At 37.0% G+C, this 22,790-nt stretch overlaps 2 protein-coding genes across 2 annotated transcripts in view; one reads left to right on the top strand and one right to left on the bottom strand.

Moving 5' to 3' along the window:
• LOC137388702 (lymphocyte cytosolic protein 2-like) overlaps positions 1-22,790 on the top strand; it is a 120,672-nt gene that overhangs the window by 57,799 nt on the left and 40,083 nt on the right. The gene's annotated exons all lie outside the window — the stretch shown is intronic.
• LOC137387285 (uncharacterized) lies at positions 7,754-10,061 on the bottom strand. The gene is made up of 2 exons (XM_068073638.1): positions 9,922-10,061; positions 7,754-9,363 (listed from the first exon to the last, which is right to left on the bottom strand). The coding sequence occupies exon 2, from the start codon at positions 9,339-9,341 to the stop codon at positions 8,181-8,183; it is 1,161 nt and encodes a 386-aa protein (XP_067929739.1). The 5' UTR covers positions 9,342-9,363; positions 9,922-10,061; the 3' UTR covers positions 7,754-8,180.

Raw genomic sequence — 22,790 nt, 5'->3', positions numbered from 1 at the left:
AGCTTCCCCGATAGTTCGCTGAGCATCCACCACAGCCTGTGCAATGTGTACCACTACGGTAATGGTGATTGGATGCCGCGAATAGCTTGATCTATATGTTCTTTCATGAAAGTCGCTGCGAGACTAGTATTTCATCGTTTCTGCGACCACATTTTATAATGAGAACTCTATGCCACAGACTATTGGCTGGTGTAAATGCAGATGTGTCTATAATAATGTGGACATTGTTACCGCATACAATCGCCAATGCATTATATGATTACTGCTGATATACCGCGATGCAGTGTACCAGGGTTAAGCGCTCTTATAAATGTTCTATTTACAAAATAAAGTAAAACACTATAAAATAATACTGCAGTTCAGAATACGGCTTATTAATTATTATTAAACATATACAATTTAGGGTACAAATGAAATTGTTGTACAAATGTCAACAAAAAAGTGTTTTTATTTTGCTTTCTAAATTCAGTGTGCTTCACATAGCGGTCATTGCAAGTCTGACATTTGTTCGAGCAGCATCTTTTCTTCCGTCTTTACTAGGCATGAATTAAAGACACTAGCGTCTAATCTCTCCCTAAAAATAAACTTACACAAAATTTTAAGAGATTTTATTAGAAAGTTTTGATATTTTCATATCATTGCGATTATTTTTCATGTTTGAAGTGATCTGACTACCAGGATGTTTCAAGTTTAAAATCGACCAAATTTCATCGTGGTTAAAATGCTCAAAAGAAGAATACGTGAGAAATGTCGTCACTAATTGCTACAGTTGATGTCGGCTATTGTGTTCAAGTTGCAGCCTTTGCGTGTCTCTACTCTGTTGGTCTCTTTGCAACTATAGATGTCGTAATCACACTTTCGCTTGATCTGAGCGTTTTAACCATAATAAAGGTTTGTTGATATTAATGTTGAAATATCCTGTCAGTCAGATCACCTCAATCATCAAAAGCAATCGCAACTGATAGAAAAATACCCATATTTATTGATTAGTTATACTAAAACTTTGTAAGGTTCATCTTTAATAGGTGTATTCCCGAATATTCATCTACTGCTACATGTATCCTTGTTTGTCGTTTTGATAACGAAGCTCCTGTTTGACGCAATAACGTCTCCGAATCTGTCAGTCACACTGCATAACATAAAACAAAAGCCATTTTATTGTCTCACGTCAGCCAAATGAAATCAGCTACTCGTTCCTTTTCGTGTCTTCGCTGAATATAGATAAGGGTAATGAACTGCCACTTAATCTGAGAAGAATATGTAAGGAATGTTGTTGGTAAGCTTGATGATGGTGCAGAGCTACCCAGCGGCTGGTACCAATCATTTTATCTTCAGCGATAAACACTAGCTAACATATAGTACGGCTATAAATATTTCCGCATAAATTCGGCGTGAAATTGTTTTCGGTACCCTTTTGCAATTTGCCATATCTGTAACATTGCTCAACCACCTTCCTGTCGCTTGCTACACTTTTGACAGTTAAAGCAAGGTCATAGATATAAACAACAATAGATGTAATAATTTTTTTTTTTGAGACAAGTGTTTTATAGTCTTGTCTAGACGAAATTTAGAAATGCTGATCATTAGTTAGGATTAGGCAAGTATTTTCATCTTTTCCTAGTTAAGTGATCGCTCAGAGATGTCAAGCTTTCCTCTGATGTATTATGGGTAAAAAGAATAGGACCTGATGGGTAGTTAAATGCAAATTCATGTCAGCTTTTGAAACAATGAAGATGCAATTACACAAAATTTTAGTAGCGTTTATCAGAAGCTTTCAGTATTCCTTTATCATTTGAGATTGTTTTTCATGTTTGAAGTAATTTGACTGCCAGGATGTTTCAAGATTAAACTCAACAAAGCTTGATCATGGTCAAACTGCTCAGGTCAAGCGCAGTGCGAATATGATGTCTGTAGTAGCAAAGAGAGCTACAGAATAGAAACGCGTAATGCTACGACTTTAATGCAATAGCCGATATCAACTATAACAATGATAACAACTAGTGACATCATTTTGCATCTATAATTCTTCAGTGTTTTAACTGCGACCAAGTTTTGTCAGTTTTAATCTAGAAACATCCTGGCAGTCAGATCACCTCAAACATCAAAAACACTAATAAATGATAGAAAAATACTGATATTTTCTAATAAAATTTACTAAAATTGTGTGAAAGTTCATCATTAAGCTGTGGAGATGTTCTGAAGACCCAAAAATCATACCAAAATGAGTGGCATACTACATTGTTTTGTTTTCAGCAAAGTGATTGATCAACAATTAGGAATGTTAATTTCAACTGAAGAATTATGGCCCTTTGTGCCAAGCTGAAAACACTGTTTTTGTGACCAAGGAAGTTTAGATTCATGCCAACGACTTGGATTACTAAATGAAATTTATTATTCTGTTGCATAAAGCCAATGTTTGCTCGATAACACCCGACTTTAAAAAGGCTAGTCCATGATCATAGAATTAGTTTGCTATATCTAATCACGCATTATATAACAGAGTTCAAAGTTTGACACGATAGAATGGTACGTGTCTAAAAGGACATTTCATTATCATTTTCAGCATTCTCATTATCATCGTTTCTGTAGAAATTTTTGGCACAGATAGTCTGCATTAAAGAGATTGAATGTTTACTAAAGATATTTTCTGATAATCCTAGATTACAGGTTCATAAAGTAGGTGGTTCTAGGGCTATATGATTGACAATCCTAAATGAGGCCTGTGGCACCTGAGCTATGGTTGGCTAGGTATTGATAAAAAATAGTTTGCTGGATTAACCTTTCGATACTTCCTTTACCAATGCGGTCAGAGAAACTGGAATCATCTCCTATTGAATGATTACTCGAGCTTTGGCAATGTTCCAAGAAATAAGAAGTCTATCTTTTTAAAAGAATGGAATAAAAAGTGGAAATTTTATTTTTTCAATGTGTTTGTTTTTCTGAACTTATTATTCTTCTCATAATAGCTGCTAACTAGGAACTGGCAATGAAAACATCGCAATTAATCATCATTTAGTAAAGTTTCGACACCAAACCAGCTTTAGAGAAAAGGGTAGAGCCAAGAGTTCAATGCTGATGCAGGTCAAAGATACATCATGGAGTTTTCTCCACATTCCATAAACTCTGAATGATGTTCGTCTAATTGCTTATTCGCCAGCGAAGTTAGAGTTTGAGGCTATTTTTCATTTTTTGTCAGTTTTTATGGGGTTATCACTTTCAAAACAACAAATATATTTACTCATCGTAGAATTAGCCAATGACATGCAGATGAGATTACCGTTTAGAACCGGCGGGTAATTCTTATACTATTAGAAGCATTTGCTGAAGATATCACTAGCTCAAGTATGTCATCATAAATAGAGTTTTAGGTGCCTTCTGATGCCATTCCCTCAGCAATAACTCAACTCATTATTCCTTCAGCAGTAACTCAACTCACCATTCCTTTAACAATAACTCAACTCACCATTCCTTCAGCAATAACTCAACTCAACATTTCTTCAGCAATAACTCAACTCAACATTCCTTCAGCAATAACTCATCATTCCTTCAGCAATAACTCAACTCACCATTCCATCAGCAATAACTCAACTTACCATTCCTTCAGCAATAACTCAACTCACCATTCCATCAGCAATAACTCAACTCACCATTCCATCAGCAATAACTCAACTTACCATTCCTTCAGCAATAACTCAACTCACCATTCCATCAGCAATAACTCAACTTACCATTCCTTCAGCAATAACTCAACTCACCATTCCATCAGCAATAACTCAACTCACCATTCCTTCAGCAATAACTCAACTCAACATTTCTTCAGCAATAACTCAACTCAACATTCCTTCAGCAATAACTCATCATTCCTTCAGCAATAACTCAACTCACCATTCCATCAGCAATAACTCAACTTACCATTCCTTCAGCAATAACTCAACTCACCATTCCATCAGCAATAACTCAACTCACCATTCCATCAGCAATAACTCAACTCATCATTCCTTCAGCAATAACTCAACTCACCATTCCATCAGCAATAACTCAACTTACCATTCCTTCAGCAATAACTCAACTCACCATTCCATCAGCAATAACTCAACTCACCATTCCATCAGCAATAACTCAACTCACCATTCCATCAGCAATAACTCAACTCAACATTCCTTCAGCAATAACTCATCATTCCTTCAGCAATAACTCAACTCACCATTCCATCAGCAATAACTCAACTTACCATTCCTTCAGCAATAACTCAACTCACCATTCCATCAGCAATAACTCAACTCACCATTCCATCAGCAATAACTCAACTTACCATTCCTTCAGCAATAACTCAACTCACCATTCCATCAGCAATAACTCAACTCACCATTCCTTCAGCAATAACTCAACACACCATTCCATGTGCACTTTGTACTGCTTGGTGGAGATGAAAGGTCCAGACATAATTATGTGCCGCGACAGGTATATGTTTACCTCTATCTGTTTACCTAGCGTATGTTTGTTACAACAATGGGTGCAGTCAAACGCGCATGCAACCAGAGTAACTGTTTTCTGTGGTTCCTGTCACTCTCCTCCAATGTCCTATAATCATCAGCCCAGCGTGTTTTCCATCAGACAATGTTAGCATTTCGTTATTCCTAACATGATGCTTACTAAATGCTGCCGTTTTATTTTTTATGATTAGAAATTGTTTTACGTGTGGTTTTTAATTTTTTCCCCAGCAAAGTGTATGTCGACAAGTTGAGAAAGGTGGTGACCCGCTGACAGCGACTGCGTAATTAGATATTGTTTCTTGTTGTTTGTTACCTTTCAAATGTTCCATAGCCCGTGACCAAAGACGTAAAGCATTGGATTTATATTTCCTTTGGTAATTACGCTTAACAACCCGATGAAGGGCAGAATGACTCACACCGATGAGCACCGTAATCGAATTCCATTTTTAGTGTTCATACAAAGAATGAACAGAACTGTTTACCGTATGCATTTCAACAGATGTTTTTTCTATGGCTGATACACATGTAGGCCTATGCATCTCATTAGTGTTTCTATTGATTCATAGATTATTCCATTTTCTGTAAACACGTCATCATATTTAATGAGAAAAACAGGAGTTTGACATTCGCCTCAGTGTTCGTTATAAATATCTCTTGGTGTTTCTGTAGGAAGGTGAAATACCACACAGTAGCGTCTGTTTTTGTGGGGATAAACAACAATAGTCTGTTGATTTCTAAATAAATTACCTCATTTTGTTTGCTCATCATTCTCATGGCAGCAACAGCGTCATTTTTATTGCGATTGCTGTTTACTCAAGGGGTTTACTCAAAAGCAATTCAATCCCAACAACCGGTCAAAGTTCTCTTGCAAGAGGCACACCTTGACAGCGCACCTAAATATTTCAAGTGTCTTAGATTTTGAACTTTATACCTATAGGTTTTTGAACTTTCTCTCAAATCTTTATCCCTGTAAGTATCTCTCTATCTTCTCGCAAGGTTTTATCTGCGTATGTATCTGCAGCTTTTAAACAGTTGCATATTTTTGTTAATTTTATCTCTTACATTCCTACGAACTATTACGAAATACTCACTGGTCGATGTAATATCCTGCCTTATCAATAAATATACATCTGTTGGATTTGTTTCAGACTCCGGATATGATCAGTTCAAACAGTTCCTTAAGTAGTACTTGTTATAATAGATACTTTTCTGAAATGTTAAACCAAACTGCAATATCAGTGAGTTTTCCTCGGATGGTCTTCATCATATTTATGGTGTTAACTCGACTTCATATGGAAATGTTATTCATCGAAAACTACGGAAAACTAACATTTTCTAAACTGTCTTGTATGTTAAAATCAATGTTCCCTAAATGAAATATTTCCATATTGTAATTCATTTAATTCGTCATACTATCTAAAACCTACGATAGCTCCATAATAAAGGCTGAGATCATCACACGTAGTAATAAAACAAATACAATATATAGGAAAGGTAGTTAAAAATGTTAAAAAAGCGAGTTTTATTTATTTTTGCTTTACCTTAGGGACGTGTGAACAGAAGTTTAGAGGAAGTTGTGGTAATAGAGACACCTAGTAGTATAACTTGTTTTTAATTGGACTAGCTGAGGTTTCTACTAATTTAACATTTCTGTTTTTGCTCTATATTGTTTTTCATTTCATTTTAATTTTTCATCATGTATGTATAACTTTTGTGGAATTATTTTCACCAACAAAAGGATGTTTTTCGTCCGGTTGCCAAAGGAAAATAAATGAAAATACAGGAATCAGGGATTATTGAGTCATCAGTCATCTCACAATCACTTCTAAAAACATGAATCTTTGATAAACTCTATAAAGCTCATATGCTGGACTATGCTCTGGCTCTAGTGAGTAATATTTGCTCAAATCATATACCATATATTGGAAAATTCAAATATGAATGAAATCATGAGTGGAGAAGTTACTGTACCCAGTTAATGCACTCTCTGTCACGGCGCTATTAACCAATACATTAAGTACCAACTAAAGCATGTGGTACATAAATATAGAGTTTAGTTCTTTGTGATTTAATTGGAAATTATGTCATTTTCTATTAAAAATTGACCTTGAGCTATGCCTTTTTGTGTTGAACATCCTGAGGTAAAGTCTATGTCAATGGACTTCTTGTGAGAGGCAATTGTTTTTTTCATGGCCGTTTTAATCAGATGTTTTTATCGTATATGAGTAAGAGAAGTATATGAAAGCACACTAGTTATATCAATACATATTGTAATATATCGTAGGCCCTATGTCATGGAATGTTGCATGTTAATCGGTCACATGGTTTAACACAATTGAAAGAATGATACCTGAAGGTGTGTAACCAACTATTGGTAGCAATAGAGGAGATTCTCTTTATCTCTGAAAGCTGTAGAGCTATTGGTGTACCATGCGCTCATGAACCATCAGGAATGGCTCCAGCCTCCGGCAGGTTTCAACAGGCATTTATCATCTGTAGATATAAATCATAGTTGACTGTGATGGTTGAAAGGGTGCTCTCAGCGTCTCTTCTTAAAGCTAATGAATGTGTGCGCACAGCTTACTGTGGCACCGAGTGGCACTTGAAACTAGCAATAGATGATCTGGACTGCTGCCGTGATCTCTCATGCATGTATGTGATCTGTCAGTTACTGTGTAACTTTTTCTGCACGTGTGTGAAGGTCAACTTTGGCGTGTGAATGCTTTCGCTTGGTTATTTTGTTACAAGATTTCAAGAGCACAGCTGGTCACATTTGGCTGTAAATATCCAGTATCAGCTAACTATGTAATATGATAGCCACTGAAATAAGTTATCTCATCAAATGGCTCAATTGATATTCATACATTCAAGATGAGTTATCGATTTCTTAGATTAGACATATCGTTGGCAGCAATTTCTGATGACTTGAGATGCATAGAAATGTTGAGTTCCGAGTCTACAAGTAACAGCTGTTGTTATCAGCTCTATTCCACACGTCACTCTATTCCTTACCCAAAAACGCTCATTTCCCTTCAACCGTTTATTTATTTTAGGCCCCTAGCAGAATGTCATGTCAATTAATTTTGGAGTCGTCTGCTGTCTAAACTAATGGTCTTCCATAATAAACCTATCCCTGACATGTGAAAGCCAGGACATTTGTTTAGGCACTCTCCATAGGTTGGCCTCTATAATGGTTGTTATTCACTAGCCCAAAGGTTTGGTTAATCTCGTTAACTAGTAATTGTTGAAACAATGGACTCTTTTAATTAGGATTCATTTATTGCTATAGAAAGTCTATTGCAACCAATCATGGAGCAATATTCTGACATATGGGCTGGGTGTAGCAATACGATACACTTAGTTACAACGCTATATACAAATTTACTATCTAGTATCTACAATGTACATTTGATGTCTCACAATATCATCTGATATTAAAATGTCCACCATCAAAACAGCTATGTCATGGAAACATAAAATACAGCAAAACAGAGCGTAACTATTGGATAGCCATTCCCATGGAGACACTCTGTAGCATAATTTATAATAAAAATGGATTTGTGATGGTTATCAGACTAAAAAATTGTTCATAAATAAATTAATTGTCGTAGGTTTATATTCTGTTATCCTGAGAGATCTGGGTTGTTGTTGTAGCTGCCTGGGCTTTCAATAAATAATGATATAGTTTTAATGCGTAGCTTGAATTCTCTGCTTGCTACGCATTTCATGACTGGGACGGCGCGCTACAGTGTCCGTATCGTAACAGAAAATATCTGAAGCACCATCGTCTGATTGAATACTGCTGCATGTGGAGGATCGGTCTTTGATGACATCATATCCTTTTTTCTCTAGCCTTTCATTTAGGTATTGCAGAACTGCCGAGGTGAATTGTTGCCGTAGCCCAGTTATGTTCTCGACATTGTCTGTGTTGATAGGAGTTATTGGCGAAAGCGGACTGTCAACATCGTCATCGGAGTCTGTGCCGCTGCTGACACTCTGTTCCCTGCTGCTGATCCCGCTGTCGGGAGAACCAGCGCTCGGGTAGTTGTCTAGTTTAGAGAACTGTTTGGGCTTCTTGTTTTCATTCTGTTTTTTTATCAGCTTGAAACTCCTTCGCCGTATCACATTGGCTTTGTTTTTTGTATTGGAAGCAGCGTCAGTTACTGCATTTTGCTGTCTTCTCATTACAACTGGTGACGGACATGAAATTGATAGTGTATCATTTGTAGGTGTTTGTGGATCGGATGGAACATATGCTACTGTGGTCGATTGTGTGGTCACATCTGGTAAATTAGACATCGAGTTCGCTTTCTCCAACTTTTTTTCGGACTTCTTTCCTTGAGCTTTTGCCCGTAGATTTTTCCAGAAGGAATTCCTAGACTTGGGTTTATCACAGTCAGCTGTAGAGATTCTAAGAACACCCGACTCCTTATCATTTTGAGTCGTAGAGATTTTAAGAACGTTGTTGTTGTGGTTTACTAGAGTGAGGCTCTTTTGATGCGCCTTAGTTGCATCTCTGTCTCTTGTTGAGCTTACGATCATACTGTGTCTTTTGGTTGTGCCTCGACTACACCCAGGAAACACCATTGGTATCGAGTCTGCTCTATGCGCGACCCGTCTTAAGACTGGATGTTCCTGGTCTAAGTCTAGAACGTCTGTTGAAGACAAGGCTAAGCTCTTTGGCCTACTTGTCCTTCGTTCATGATACCTAATTGGTACAGTGATTCCCGACTCGGATGAATCTGAAGAGAGGTTAGAACAAGTCTCAAAACTGGCATCACTACATTCGGACACTCGGCGGTTACATTCAGACAGCCGTCGCTGGTTAGGTTTAGCCCACTTCAACATTATTCCTCTAGGTGTGTAAGGCCTGCAAAGAGAATGTCATGTGGTTATTTATAGTCGGTGAAGAAGAGAGTAGACAGGTCAATCATAATTCAAACAGAATAATTAGCGTATGGCAATGAGCTCCACCCTGATTTATAGAGTGTGAAATTAAGCATTTTATATCCGGCTTCTTCTAGGGAGTTGATATGTGCGTGAATGTGAAATGATTATACAAGCAGGGTTCTTATGTAAAGCTTCAGTGCTACACTCTTGAATTCTCTCCAGCTACATGCACATAACACAATAGTTACGCGTGTAATCATCATTTCCCCACACAGTTTCATGAATTTGTGTTAATAAATGACACGTGTGTCATCTTAACAGCCTTCACCAAACCGTGATTTATAAAAACATGGCAGCTCCTCTGACACGTGATTTAATGAATAAAACTTGTCTAATTCACGACCTCAAAATGTCAAAAAAGCAAGCTGTCTCTGCCGGATAACTATTTTTACGCCTCGTGCACATGCTAATGTGCGAGTGTAAACAGGCATTAAAAATAGTAACGAAACAGATGTTTTCTATGTTAGACAAGACTTACCCGATGCTATGTGAACAATTAGTGTCTGCTTTATAAACTCCCGATGAATGTAAGGCTCAATTAGCAACTAATTAAATCCTGTATGGCATACGCCAGGCTTCTGCTTCTAACTTCGTCTATCAGCTACTCCTAGCGATAAATGAACCAACTCGCTGGAGTACGCTAATCATATATGTACTAGGCGCAACGCTTCGTGTGCAGTCAGCCGTATCGGGTAGGTTGTGACGTCAAGCCCTGCATCGCTAGTTTGTAACCTTTGATTCTATTGACACTGGTGAAGTGGGTACATTAGAAAAAGCATTGATTGCGCAACTTCTCTCGCAGTGTCGGCGTGGGTGGTTAATAGAATGACCAAGTGTGGGAGGGAAATATCGTGTTTTTGGTTTGATTAGTAAGCACACTGCAAGGAGGATTGTCGGAATTCCAATTGGTATGGCTCATACAAACGGAACACTATTTATAGTTAGCATGTTGTCTTGTTGTCATTTCGAAAACAACAAACTTGACTGCTTATTCTGTTAAGCCATTTTTTCAAGACCTAAGTTGGCTGAGAGCGCAGTGGCCTAGTGGTCTAGAAGGGCTGACCTACAAACAACAGGTTGGAGTTTTATTTGTAAAAAAGGCCACTGTAGTGACAAGAATGACATCCAACCTTAAATTTCTCTCTGCAACTGGGCATGTCTCCGCGCAACCTGCCCTATGTTGACCTGTACACGGACATTACCGATGTAATAATTCATTATAACAAATAAGTGTGCATATAACTAGAAAATTTTGTAAGTGTTTTTCTGTCGTTGCGGATTTTCTGTCCTAGATTCAAACTTATCATATGCGCTTGTGTTTATGTAATTATGCTGAAGGGCGGACAGATTCTGTTTGTATCACTCTGCTATGACGTAAAGACTGCATATAACAACAAATTCAAAATCATTTTAACTTTCAGTGAACTTGTTGCTCTTCCCCTCCCTCAACTCCACCTCACTACTTCATATTTGCATCTGCCACACAGTCCCGTAAACATAGCCTCAATTTATGTACAGTTTTGTGGTAACATTAGCATTCTGTTTATTGCCGAGTGTTTTGCGTAGTGCTGAGGTTGGTTAATGCGATTGCATCATCAAAATATTCAAGTGCTGTTTCAGTTTTATACCTTTAAATTTAGAATTGTGAGTAATCATGCTGTGAAATTGGGTTACAGTAATAAAAATGAAATTTTTGTTATCTGGTTCAGTATATAGAATATAAGGCAGAGAGTTTATCGGGTGTTTATGAGCGTGTCTATGAATCAACAGAGATAGTATAAAAGTTATGGGCTAGTTGTGGAATAGCGCTTATCTGTCTCTCTTTAAACTAGTAACAAAAAGCACTAAAAGTTACATTATTTCTGGAAGTTACTTATGTATCGCTTCGGTTCACGAGCCTCGTTGTTCAGATATCTTCTTATCCAGCTAATCGTATTTATGGGAATAAAATCGTCATCGACATGCTGGGTTCTGCTCAAATAAAAACTAATTGCTTCCAACTTTTAATATGATTTTTCAACTCATGCGCATCAGGTAGAGGGTATTATGCAAACATGTTCATGTGAATAGCTAATTGTTATAAAGAACGCTAAACATTGCTACAGTACGAGCCTTACTTGACTTATAATGTATAGCATCGTTGAGTTCTACTGTGACCCGCAGTAACGTTCATAGATATAGAGAAGAATGTAAAATTTACCGAATTGTATTTCAATGTCATGTCTGTTCTCGTAGGTTGGTTAATGTGGAAGTTTCAGTAGTTAAGATTGTTGCATCAGTCATGAAAACATATCAACTAGTTCAATTACAAGAGGGCTACTAGTACAACTACAGGCTATTACTAGTACAGAGTATTGCTAGTTCAGATATAGTGTATGCTGTATGACCAGTTCAACTAGAAAGTCAACTAGGTCAACTACAAGGTGTTACTAGGCCGACTACAGGATGTTACTAGGTCAACTACAAGGTATTGCTAGGTCAACTCCAATATGTTACTAGATCAACTACGAAGTGTTAATAGGAAGGTCAACTACAAGATGTTCCTAGTTAAACTACAAAGTGTTACTAGTTCAACTACACTCTGCTACTAGGTCAACTACAGGATGTTATTAGGCCAACTACAATGTGTTACTAGGTCAACTCTAGGGTGTTACTAGGTCAAATACTGGTTATTACAAGTTTAATTGCTGATTTGGAATTTTTAAGGAGCAGTGAAGATATGTTAGCTGACGCAATTAATATAAATTGTTCTATGAATTTTGGATAACTTGCCAGACTTAACTTGTCATAACTTAACTGACTTGACTTCAAATAATACATATATTTTGTAATAACTAACTTTCATGAAAATATTGCTTAGCTGTAGCCTATTCACCTGTTGCCAAGTGTTCCATAGTTCCTGTTGGATATTGCTGACAAATGAATAATTCTTATTGGAAGTTACTTACCGGTGCGCTGTTCTTATTGATTATTCTAGTTCATGCAATACCAAATCAGCTGTTACTGAGTTAATTGTCTGTTTACAGGGTGTTTTTTCTAACCACTTTTGGCTATTGGGTGCACCTCAAAGTTATGAAATATGTAAAAAGATGAGGAACTAAAAAAGTTAATTAGGGTGTTGTAACAGCCACACAACCCAACTGCAATAATATCGCTAGTCTTTCTCTAGTTAAATTTTCAAGGAACTAGTCACACTCTGTTCTTACAACTGCCAATCGTTCATCATTTTATTCAATAGCTTCCCGACTTAGTAAAGGTTTGTGCCAAAATTCTCTTGCGACACCTTTGTAGCCTGTCGAAGGTGCTCCTCGAAACGTGATGGTAGGAACGTCAAGATTTCTCAAGTCAAAATACCTATTAGGGTTTTCATTAACTGAAAGTGATAGATGCCACGTCTCTCAAAGAGATATATGTTCCCAGGTCGTATGTACAGCGCATCTGGTTGCTTCAATGTAATTGTTAGGGGGAATAACTGCGTGGAGAAAAATGAGCCAAATCATATTGATTCCTGTTTAATTGACTATGAAAGGTACTTACTACAAAGATTATTACTGCCTCTTTAAAATCTGAAAGTGATGAGTTGTAGTTTGCCATGGCTAGTCACATCAGAGTCACAAACAGTTAATTACTTATGTTGATGACGTTATAGCCAATTTAGATTTAGATTTTCGTGATTATACAGATAATTAAAGTAGCAGCAGTGACTCTGATAGTGGTGAAAGTAATAGTTTTGTAAGAGTAAGGAACATTGTGGAGGATCGTCTTAGCTACGTAGCGATCGCTTCACATAGCATTATCATCGCACAAAGTATAGATACATTAATTTCTTTGCATAGCAGTGGTAGTTAAAATGTTGGCCAAAATAAAATATATTTCAAAAAGTGTTCTAGATAGAGTTTGAAATTGAAAAAATATTGTATACGTATCATGAAGCAAAATCGGCAATTTTCGGTAAAATGGCTAGCACTAGGCCGATAGCTAAATTTGTACATGGATGGCACTGAAAGGGTTAAAGTGTACAATTGGGGTATACTTGAAGTTTTTGTGTTCCAATCGCATAACCTTCACAAATTTAGAAATATTACTGTATTTTTGCTTTGATGAGGGCACGCAAGGGTAGACAATAACTTGGTTCGGCGCATTGAGAGTGGTCAAACGCCATAGCCTAAAATCTTTAAAAATGTTTTAATGTTTTTAGGCTATGATAACAAGTATATCCGCTAAAAACTAAAATGGTACATTGGGTTAGGTCATTGTTCATCAATCCATCGATTTTTTTACGTCATCAAGCCGTTTGCACATGCGCTCGTTCACGAAAAAGCTGCCATATATGTAGAAAACGATCGGTTTTCTTTTGTTTACTAGTACTTTTTGGTGTTGCTTTGATACTATCATAAAAAAATTGTAAGCAAAAGCATCATTTTCAAAAATTCATTGCAAAAGCTTCGCGTTTTTAACGATAAAATTGTCTATAAAGATGGCCGACCACGATAAAATGGCGTTACAAAAAAACGAAAGATCGAGTAAATACGGTATCAGTCGCATTAGGCTGTAATAACCAATCACCTACTTTGTAACAAAAGTGTTCAGTGTGTTCATTGGATTCATTCACAAGTCATTCATAGAGTAAGCGTTGCTGATCAAATATCTCTGACCGCTGCATGTAGATGATAACTCCAAGTTTATGGATATGCATAATTATGATCATATTGCCTACCACATGTAACAATATACACTTTATATGTTTTCAATGTTATGTCATAGGGTGTGGAGAGGGGTGGAGGGAAGGGTGGTCGGGAGGGGTGGAGGGAAAGGGTGGTGGGGAGGGATGGTGAGGATGGGTGATGAGAAGGGGTAGAGGAGGAGGGTAGTAGTGAGGGGTGCTAGTGAGAGGTGGATGGGGTACAAGTGTATAGAATCCTAAAAAATCTCTGTTCATGGCCATTTTGATAATACCTTTTCATTTTCATTAGTCATCATAGCAGACGTATTATTTTCAGTGACTTTTCAAATTGTAAAAGTACATTCAATGTTAGTAAAATCACCCAATGACACAAGATCAATGCTAACGAGCTTTGTGCAAATACCAACATATACAGTATGCAGAACCTAGAGTCTCCCCATTTCCAAAAATCACCTGATGACTCTATATTGCAAATAGACGATTCGCGATATATTGTGGTAATAGTATTATGTAAAAAAACCTGCAAATTTTTGTTTCCAATTTTGTATATTTTAACTTGAAAAGAAACTGTTTAGTGTTCATGATAATTAGAAACATTCATTTAATGTATGTGTATGCAAATGTGCGTGGAAGGCTATGGATTGAGCTTATTATAAGACTAGAGAGCCTGTACATTTTAGTTCTAGTATCGCTCACTCTGAAAATCATCAGGCGTGAGATAACTCTCCATTACACCATTATATCTTTACATGATTGGCGATATCTCTTAAAATGGTTGCGATGTTCAAATCGCCTACCTTGAAAACTGCTACCAAACAATAAAATCGTCATATCTTGATGCTCTGCTGAATCGACTGCTATGCTTTCGTAAGAATACACCAGATATATTAGTGTGAAACACCTGTTTATGTAAGACTCCTTTAGATATACCTATTATGTGAACAACTAATGAATATGCCGGGTTGTTGTGCTCAAAACGGACAACTTTTAGATCAAATACGTCTTACGCCTTTGTGTTTAGACCTGATGACCCTTCAGAGTTTTGAGGACTTTCAGAGGAACTCTATGAAATTACCCTAAGAACAGATTGTCTTTGAACTCATGCTTTGTTTTCCCTTGTTCCTTCTTTGATCTCTCCGTCTAGTAAATTAAGCTGATGGTGCGAGAATTGTATTTTGATTGAAAGTTTAATAGCTTATTGTTTCTATGTTATAACTTCCCATCACATTGGGGTCAGTTAAGCTGATAAACCATCCAGTCAATAGGGATCTTCCCAAAGAGCTTGGAAAATTGTTCTTGGGAAAATGTTCGCTGGTTTATCCCTAGCTCACTGAAGTGTTTACTAAGTTGAAATGAGTAATGATATACATGTCTGTATAACAAGCTGTTGTTACGCTATTGTGATAGGTAGGGTCTACTCCATGCTAGACGTCATGTCGTGAGTTGCCTTTTAGTCTCCATGGCAGCATTCATTATCCTCATTTAGACCACAGTCGTGCATATCTAAACAGCATTCGCAGTGTTGAAACATTTCATAACTGGACATAACCAACATTTGAAATTCTAACAGGATGATGGTATGGTGATGTAAGCTTTTTTTAAAGTAGTCACGTTTGTTTGTTGAAGCGGTGACAACACAGGCTGACATTTTCAGAGCGCCTGATTTGGCGAGTGATATCATCTTGGTGCCTTAGGCTCAGCTGAAATGAATCTGAAATGAAAATTTGTTACGAATTTTCTTTCAGGCCAAAATGATGGACTCGTTAAGGTTTTGTTTCGGTATCAGGGTTCATAGATTCATAGCCAATCATATTGATTCTTCTAGAAAATAAAATCAACATGATTGGCTAGTTGTACGCTTTTGTCACTTGCCTATTGGATAAGCTAGATTTATGCTGGTTGTTTGTTGTGAACAACTGACTAGATCTATCTAGTCAGGCTCGAGCAAAATGTAGCTTGCGTTATCATTGGCGGAGATGTTAGGGCAAGTAAAACAGCTAGGGAGATTTTTGGGAGATGTGACTGCGTAGACAAAATTAATGTCTTTTTGTCCTAGGTTTCATTGGCTCATGTAAACTGGGCATTAGTTGGAACGCTTGATCAAGGAAGTTACGAGCTCAAATTCGCGAACATAATTGCCATGTTACGGGCTAATCATTGCTGTTAATTTTATCACCCTGACAGCTTATCATTTCTGGTCACTTTTTAAAATAGAAAAAAATCGATCATTGATATCAGAATTAGCCAATGAGAGCTCATGGACTAAAAGCTTCACAAGCAAACACCATCACACTAACCTGCCACCCATGCCATCAGTAACATGTGCCAAACATCAGTGTCAAACATTGACCCGCGGAGCCACCAATTTACAGGCTTCATCTGAACATTGTCAGCAGGTGCTTGCTACTCCGTTGTCATGACTTGATCGTCAATCCTCCCATTATGTTCTTATGTCATTCTTATTTACTGGGCACTCACACCACACTGTCTGTAGAACTATGGCTATTACGAGGTGTCAGTCACCGCTATTTCTATTACTAGTGATAATAGACTGAACAGCTGGGTTCAGCTACTCCAAGCTACTTGTTACTAGTAGTGTATACTATGGTTTCTATTGCATGTAGGTGACACGCGCGATGAGGCTTTACGTTGCTGTATTGCGTGAAATCTTTCTTAGAAATTGCTTTAAAAAATTACATTCTAACGCAAGAAATGACATCGGTAAATGCCGAGCTAGTTCCAGAAACGGTGCAGTTTCATCTGCTAAATCAAAATGGCTTCAATTGGATTCATGGTGACAATGGATATAGAGCATATAGAAATACAATTATTAAAAATATCAATATTTTGTTGTAGTCATTGATGGAATTTTCATAATTATTCCCTACAAAATGCACTTCAAATGTAAAGAAAATTGTACAAGATTTTGATGACTACAAATTTTTAGATGACAGCTGTTTTTTAATCAGGGATTTTTTATCTTCGACCCTGACCAATAGAACTTTTTAAAATAGCCATTTTCAATAGCGAATTTTTGCTTTGCGTATCGCTTTCTTGGTATTAGTAAAACTTTGCCAGTTACTAATACCCAGAAAGATACATTAACGTGTTACTTATTAAATAATAAAATTTATGCGACAAAATAGCGATGCAGTAAATATTATACATGAGAAACATATTTTTATCAATAAAAAATCACAATCTGGTATTGACCATCTCAGCGCAGATAGGTGCAATTGTTTTCTTTAGTTGTTCACAGATGTGATTATTTTTGAAACAGTTTGAAACTGCGTATCGATCAGAGACTGCATGTCGATCAGTGACTCGTATGATAGAAAAATTCTACCTTTCGGACTAGTTAGTTCATACTCGACGATTTTGTTAATAATTCTACAATCTCAAGTCTCCTAAATTACAATTTCATGTCTAAGTATTAAACTAGGGATTCCCTGATTCTGTCGTCTATACATCATTAACTAGTTTTACATGAAGTGTTAAGAATGTTGAAGAATGTACATACATGTACATTCTGCGGATGACACAGATGTACATACATGTACATCTGTGTCATCCGCAGAATAGAAATGACAAAACCTGCCAGTCAAGAGAGTTTTGTTACTCAGAAATTTTTCTGAATGTTTTATTCTTGTGAAAAATAAAAACGGCACTTGCGAATGATGCGCCAGACAATTCCAAACAAACTATTCCATTTTTAACATTTTTCATACTTAAGTTGTTCTTATTTCAAAATCGTGCTGTTAAGTGAGGCAGAAGTACTCCGCTATAATTTCTGGTGTAGGATCCCTTGTTTTTTTAACAAAGCACTCGCTTGAATCCGCCACACGCGAATGTCAATTAAAACACTTATCGTCCGGAAACTCAAAGTGCGCACAATTCCAAATTCACATCGTCCTCACAATGGGAACATAGTGTTACAGTAGCTAGTAGCTCGCTCTTTCCAGTTGTTTAAACTATTGCTGAATTTATGCGACTCCCTGCTCTCGATGTCAAGCACCGTGTAGTACTGAGAGCGAAAGGTGAGGGACGGAGCAGCCATTGAAGACTTGACATATTTATAGTCATTATTTGTCATTGTCTGTTGGATGATTCACCTAGCAAATGCCAAGGAAATGTTTTGTAGTATAGAAGGTTGTGTAGTTGCTAGGCAACAGGGAAAATCGTAGCATAATTTAGTTTCTATGGATTTTTCATACAAATTTACCTGATAAACATCCAGTATTATACATCTACATGCAGTAGCCCTATAACAGGCTACAAAGTTGTTCTGATAAGGTTCAAAACGGCCAATTCGATTGGTCAACTCACTTGTGTTTTGAGCTTTTCGTCTTATTATTTGTAGAATGTAGAATAACTTCTTTTATAGAAATGATCAATAATGTCTCAAAACTTGTTAAGGTCATCTTGAGAGCATAAATCCTTTCCTTAATTCAGAGTATTTAGCGCTTCTGTCAAATATGTATTCACCAACTTTAAATTCCTTGTCTTTGGAGGACACATCCGTATCAAATTGGATTTTTGTTATATGATAAATTTCTAATGTCAACTGAAGCTGTCAGTTTATGAATATCGTAGTAATTTATGGTCTGCTTTGGTATAACAAACTTTGCGAATAGCAATAGAGTCATGCTAAAATCAGCTTTAAAACACAAAATAATTTGGCTTCAATACCGCGAGGTACGTTTTGAATTAAGAGAAATAGGAAAATTATTGACATTTGAAAAATGTTTTTTCTGTATACTCGATTAATGGTACAAGAAAAGACTATAAAAGGGGGAGATAATTTCTTTTCTTCATGGAAAACAAATATTGTACGCATGTGCTAGCGTTATCCTGATATTGTTATCCGGATATTTGGCATGCTTTCATTTAAACTTGATAGCATTTCTTTGCAGTTCTATTATCCAGATCATTGTTAAATTACAGGTTTTGCAATTGTTAAGTCCTGTTTAGTACCACATCCCTGAATGCCACCTGAGCCCTACAGAGCCAAAACCTAAAGTCAAAATTCTTCCAAGTTAAAATTTAAACTTAATTCTTTGCTATGTAAATAGGCTATATATTTTTGTTCATTGCACCTTAAAGGTAAAGAAATATATTATTAAAATGTTCCCATACTAATTTTATTAGCAAATGTATTTCTTTTGTTTAGGGGACTCAGGGTTTATTTATTTGCATACATAAGCTTTCTAATATCTGGATAATACAACGGACATGGACAATGAAGCCAAACCATATCCAAAAGTCCCCAGGGTTCTACCAGACCTCCACAAACACCGACTTGTGAGAATAGGTCGATACGCTCAATTAGTATTATTATAAGTATAATTTTTTTTTATGTTAATTAGGGCACATTTAATCCTATTTCATCTTCTTTGAGAAGTTGGTAGCTTTGCTAGGAATGACCGATTGCACTTGGATGTACTGTTGGTCCCTGGATGATATCCAATCCATCAGTCTACACCAAACTGCCGCCACCACATGCCGCCTCTCATCGCGAGGTCTTTCCCCTCTATGGAACTCTTTTGTCTGTTTTTCTCTGTTGGCGTTGAGCCAATTCCTTAGAGCTCTTCTGTCAGACACTTAGATGCTTTTGAATATCCTCCTTAAACACAAGAGGTGCGCAAGACAAAATATGAAAAAGAATATCTCTCTCCGCAGTCAGTCGAAGTGACTAAAGCCTGGTTCCCATAGATGTCGCAAGGCACTGGCGACAGTACCCCAGGCTATTAGCGGTGAAATGTGAATCTACGCCTCGGGTACCCCCGATAGTTGCCGGCGGCAACGCAAGAGTGTGGCGCTGTTTAAATTTCGCGAAGGGTCGCAGGTAAAACCTTCCCGAAATGTACTGTGCAGGTGAAACAGTATTATCGAAACGGCATGGGAGCGAACATTTTTATGCCGTTATTAGCAATACAGCTTTATGTGAACGTAAGCCGCCTAGCGTCGCAAGCGTTTTGCTGCGCAATATTACCGCCGTAGTCTCGCCATCGATATAGGAACCAGGCTTTAGACTGTCTGTGGTTGTGGCTTATGTATGGTAGCAAATCTACCATCAGCTCGATTACGAGCAGTTGTCTGCCACGAGCTTGTATTGATCTCCTTCCTTTTGAAATTATTTTTACCTACATTTTTATAGCAGAGGCCACCCCTTCCTTGATTTCATCTTCTGTCAAAGCCCATTCTCATTATTATACTTAAATATTATTATACTCATCCTTCTGGTCGTTATTGTAGCCTTAGAACCTTTGGATAGAAGGCTTATGTAAGAAATCCATATGCAACCAAGTCTATTAAAGTTTCACCTTCATGGTATTAGACTATAATAAGTGTATCAGACTATAATAAGTGTATCAGGGTGATAAGAGGTGCGGATAAGAAGTAGTTAGTAAAACTAGCTGTAGTTTATGTGGGCTTATCACAGTTGTGTAATACGATAAATTCTGGGTTGATTTATTGCTAAATGTTATAGATTATGTATATCATTGGAACGATCAGGTGGCTGTGACTCAGTAAATGGTTGTAATTGTTGCAGAGAAGGAATGAAACTGTACGGTGCTATTTAAGACAGGATTTATTTCCATCTGTTCTTATCATTTACGATATTTCATCTTTGTTGCTCAATTGATTTGATATACTCTTTTATACAAACAGTTCCCCCTCTGATTGCGACTTGTGTGCACATTTTTGTAACTTTAGTTAGGTGCTTATCCTTAACTATTTGAAAAGGAGATGAAGATTAAGATAAAACAAATTGAAAAAATTATACACAAATGGGCACCAAAATATACTCTAGAGAGAAGACAATTCTACAAAGTTTTTACCAGCATTCCAAGCACAAATTTAACCATTTTCAAAGTTTGTGATAGTACTACTAATTGATTAAGATGGCAAGTGCTGTTTCGTTAAGGCTCATAGGGAAACCGGTCGTGAGCTGATGCGGAGTCGTGTTACCCTTGCCAATAGTACTAGGTCATTGTAAGCCTGGTTAAATGAGCTGAGAAACACTGAAACTGTTCATCAGCATGTTTAGTGCTATAATTCAGTTACCGTGTAACTAAATTCACATTACAAGTTTTTATACATCATATTGTTGAAGGTGTCCTTAGTCAGACATGAATGTGAATCACGCTGTACAAATGAATCATGGTGAAATGTCAAGGACTTTTGATGCGTAATTATCATTTCTATGAGTCAGCTAGATGTTATGGAAACGGCAATCTGACAGTTTTTCAGCATCGTATATTAATGAGTAGTTAATTATATATGCTAAACTAGCTAACAATATTATATTGTGGTTTCAAACTCAAAAACATCATTTTGGGTCTTTTGATACAGCATAAATGCGGAGAAAAGCTAGTTTTATAGTTCCATTGTCAAATTTTGCAGACACCATGTCTACTAGTTTAGAGAGTCAACCACATAGGCAGCACGTTTAGGACGTAGTGACAAGACCCCAAAAAGATATATTATGATATGATTAGTGATTGTCCTTCACTGGCCATTTTGATATCAAATTCCCAAAGCTCAATTGCTCAATGATTGCTAATGCAACAATAACGCATTTTTGGCCATTTGCAGTGCTTATTCTTATAATTATGTATTATTGTATTATTACATAATATATTACATAAAATAATGTTTACATAAATATTTTTTCCAGGAAATTACAGTTTCTTGTTTATCAAATACAGTTTGTAAAGCCCGCAGATTGTGGCCACAGGTTGGGAATTATCTCTTGCTCAATCGGTTGCATCTGGTACTTGGTCCTTTAGCCCTTGGCTACTCGGATCCCATTGGTGATTCTTCCTAAACTCGACCATAGCAACAGATGCCATAGCAACTTCTTCATCCTAAAACAACTCGTTGCTAGGGATTATTCATGTACGCTCAGTAAGTTCTGTCCAGGTGCTATCTTCGAAATCTCACTAAAGGAATAAATTAATGCTTTGGCAATGTTGGCGACAGTGACGGATTTGCTTACGCTTGTTTTTAAAATATATGCATGTGAATCTTCATACTAATGAGATGATCAGGACTGTCCGTTGAGTGTCAGTATGGCACTACGGTATTGGTTAGAAAAGCAGAAACTAGTTATGATGCTTAGAGGTTAAGTGTTCCATCTGGTTATTGTGCCGCGCGAAGCTAAGGTTTCCATCTGGTTATGGCACTGAATAGTCAAGGTTTTCCATCTATCTATTTATGGCAACAAGTTGCCAAGTATTCCATCTGTTCATGACAGCGAGTGGCCAAGTCTTCTATCCTGCTATGGCACTGAGAGGCCACGTTTTTATCTGCTGCCAAGAAGCTTAATTTTCCATCTGGTTATGGCACAGAAGGGCCAACTTTTTTTATCTGGATGTAGTGCCGAGAAACCAAGGTTCTATGTCATAGTTTTCAACTTTATTCTCCATCTCTTAACAATGGTCAATTGTGATGAGCGCATCATCAACTTGACTCGCTATGACCTCTGGTAAAACGACTTCTAGTTTTAGTTTAGTGAACTCGTCTCTTAGATATGAGCTTGCACAATGATTTAGTAGATTTTACCAAAAGTTATCGATATTTTTCTTTCATTTGCGATTTTCTTCCATGTTTGAGGTGATATGTCTGCCAGGATGTTACAAGATTAAAATCGACAAAAC

The sequence above is a fragment of the Watersipora subatra genome, chromosome 2 (genome assembly GCF_963576615.1).
Source record: "Watersipora subatra chromosome 2, tzWatSuba1.1, whole genome shotgun sequence".
Classification (NCBI taxonomy): Eukaryota; Metazoa; Bryozoa; class Gymnolaemata; order Cheilostomatida; family Watersiporidae; genus Watersipora; species Watersipora subatra.
The sequence above is the reverse complement of the archived record's forward strand: the minus strand, read 5'-3'. Positions and strand labels throughout refer to the sequence as shown.

Bases quoted from the DNA above. Each gene is read 5' to 3' on its own strand.
- LOC137387285 (XM_068073638.1), bottom strand. From the start codon at position 9,341: ATGTTGAAGTGGGCTAAACCTAACCAGCGACGGCTGTCTGAATGTAAC.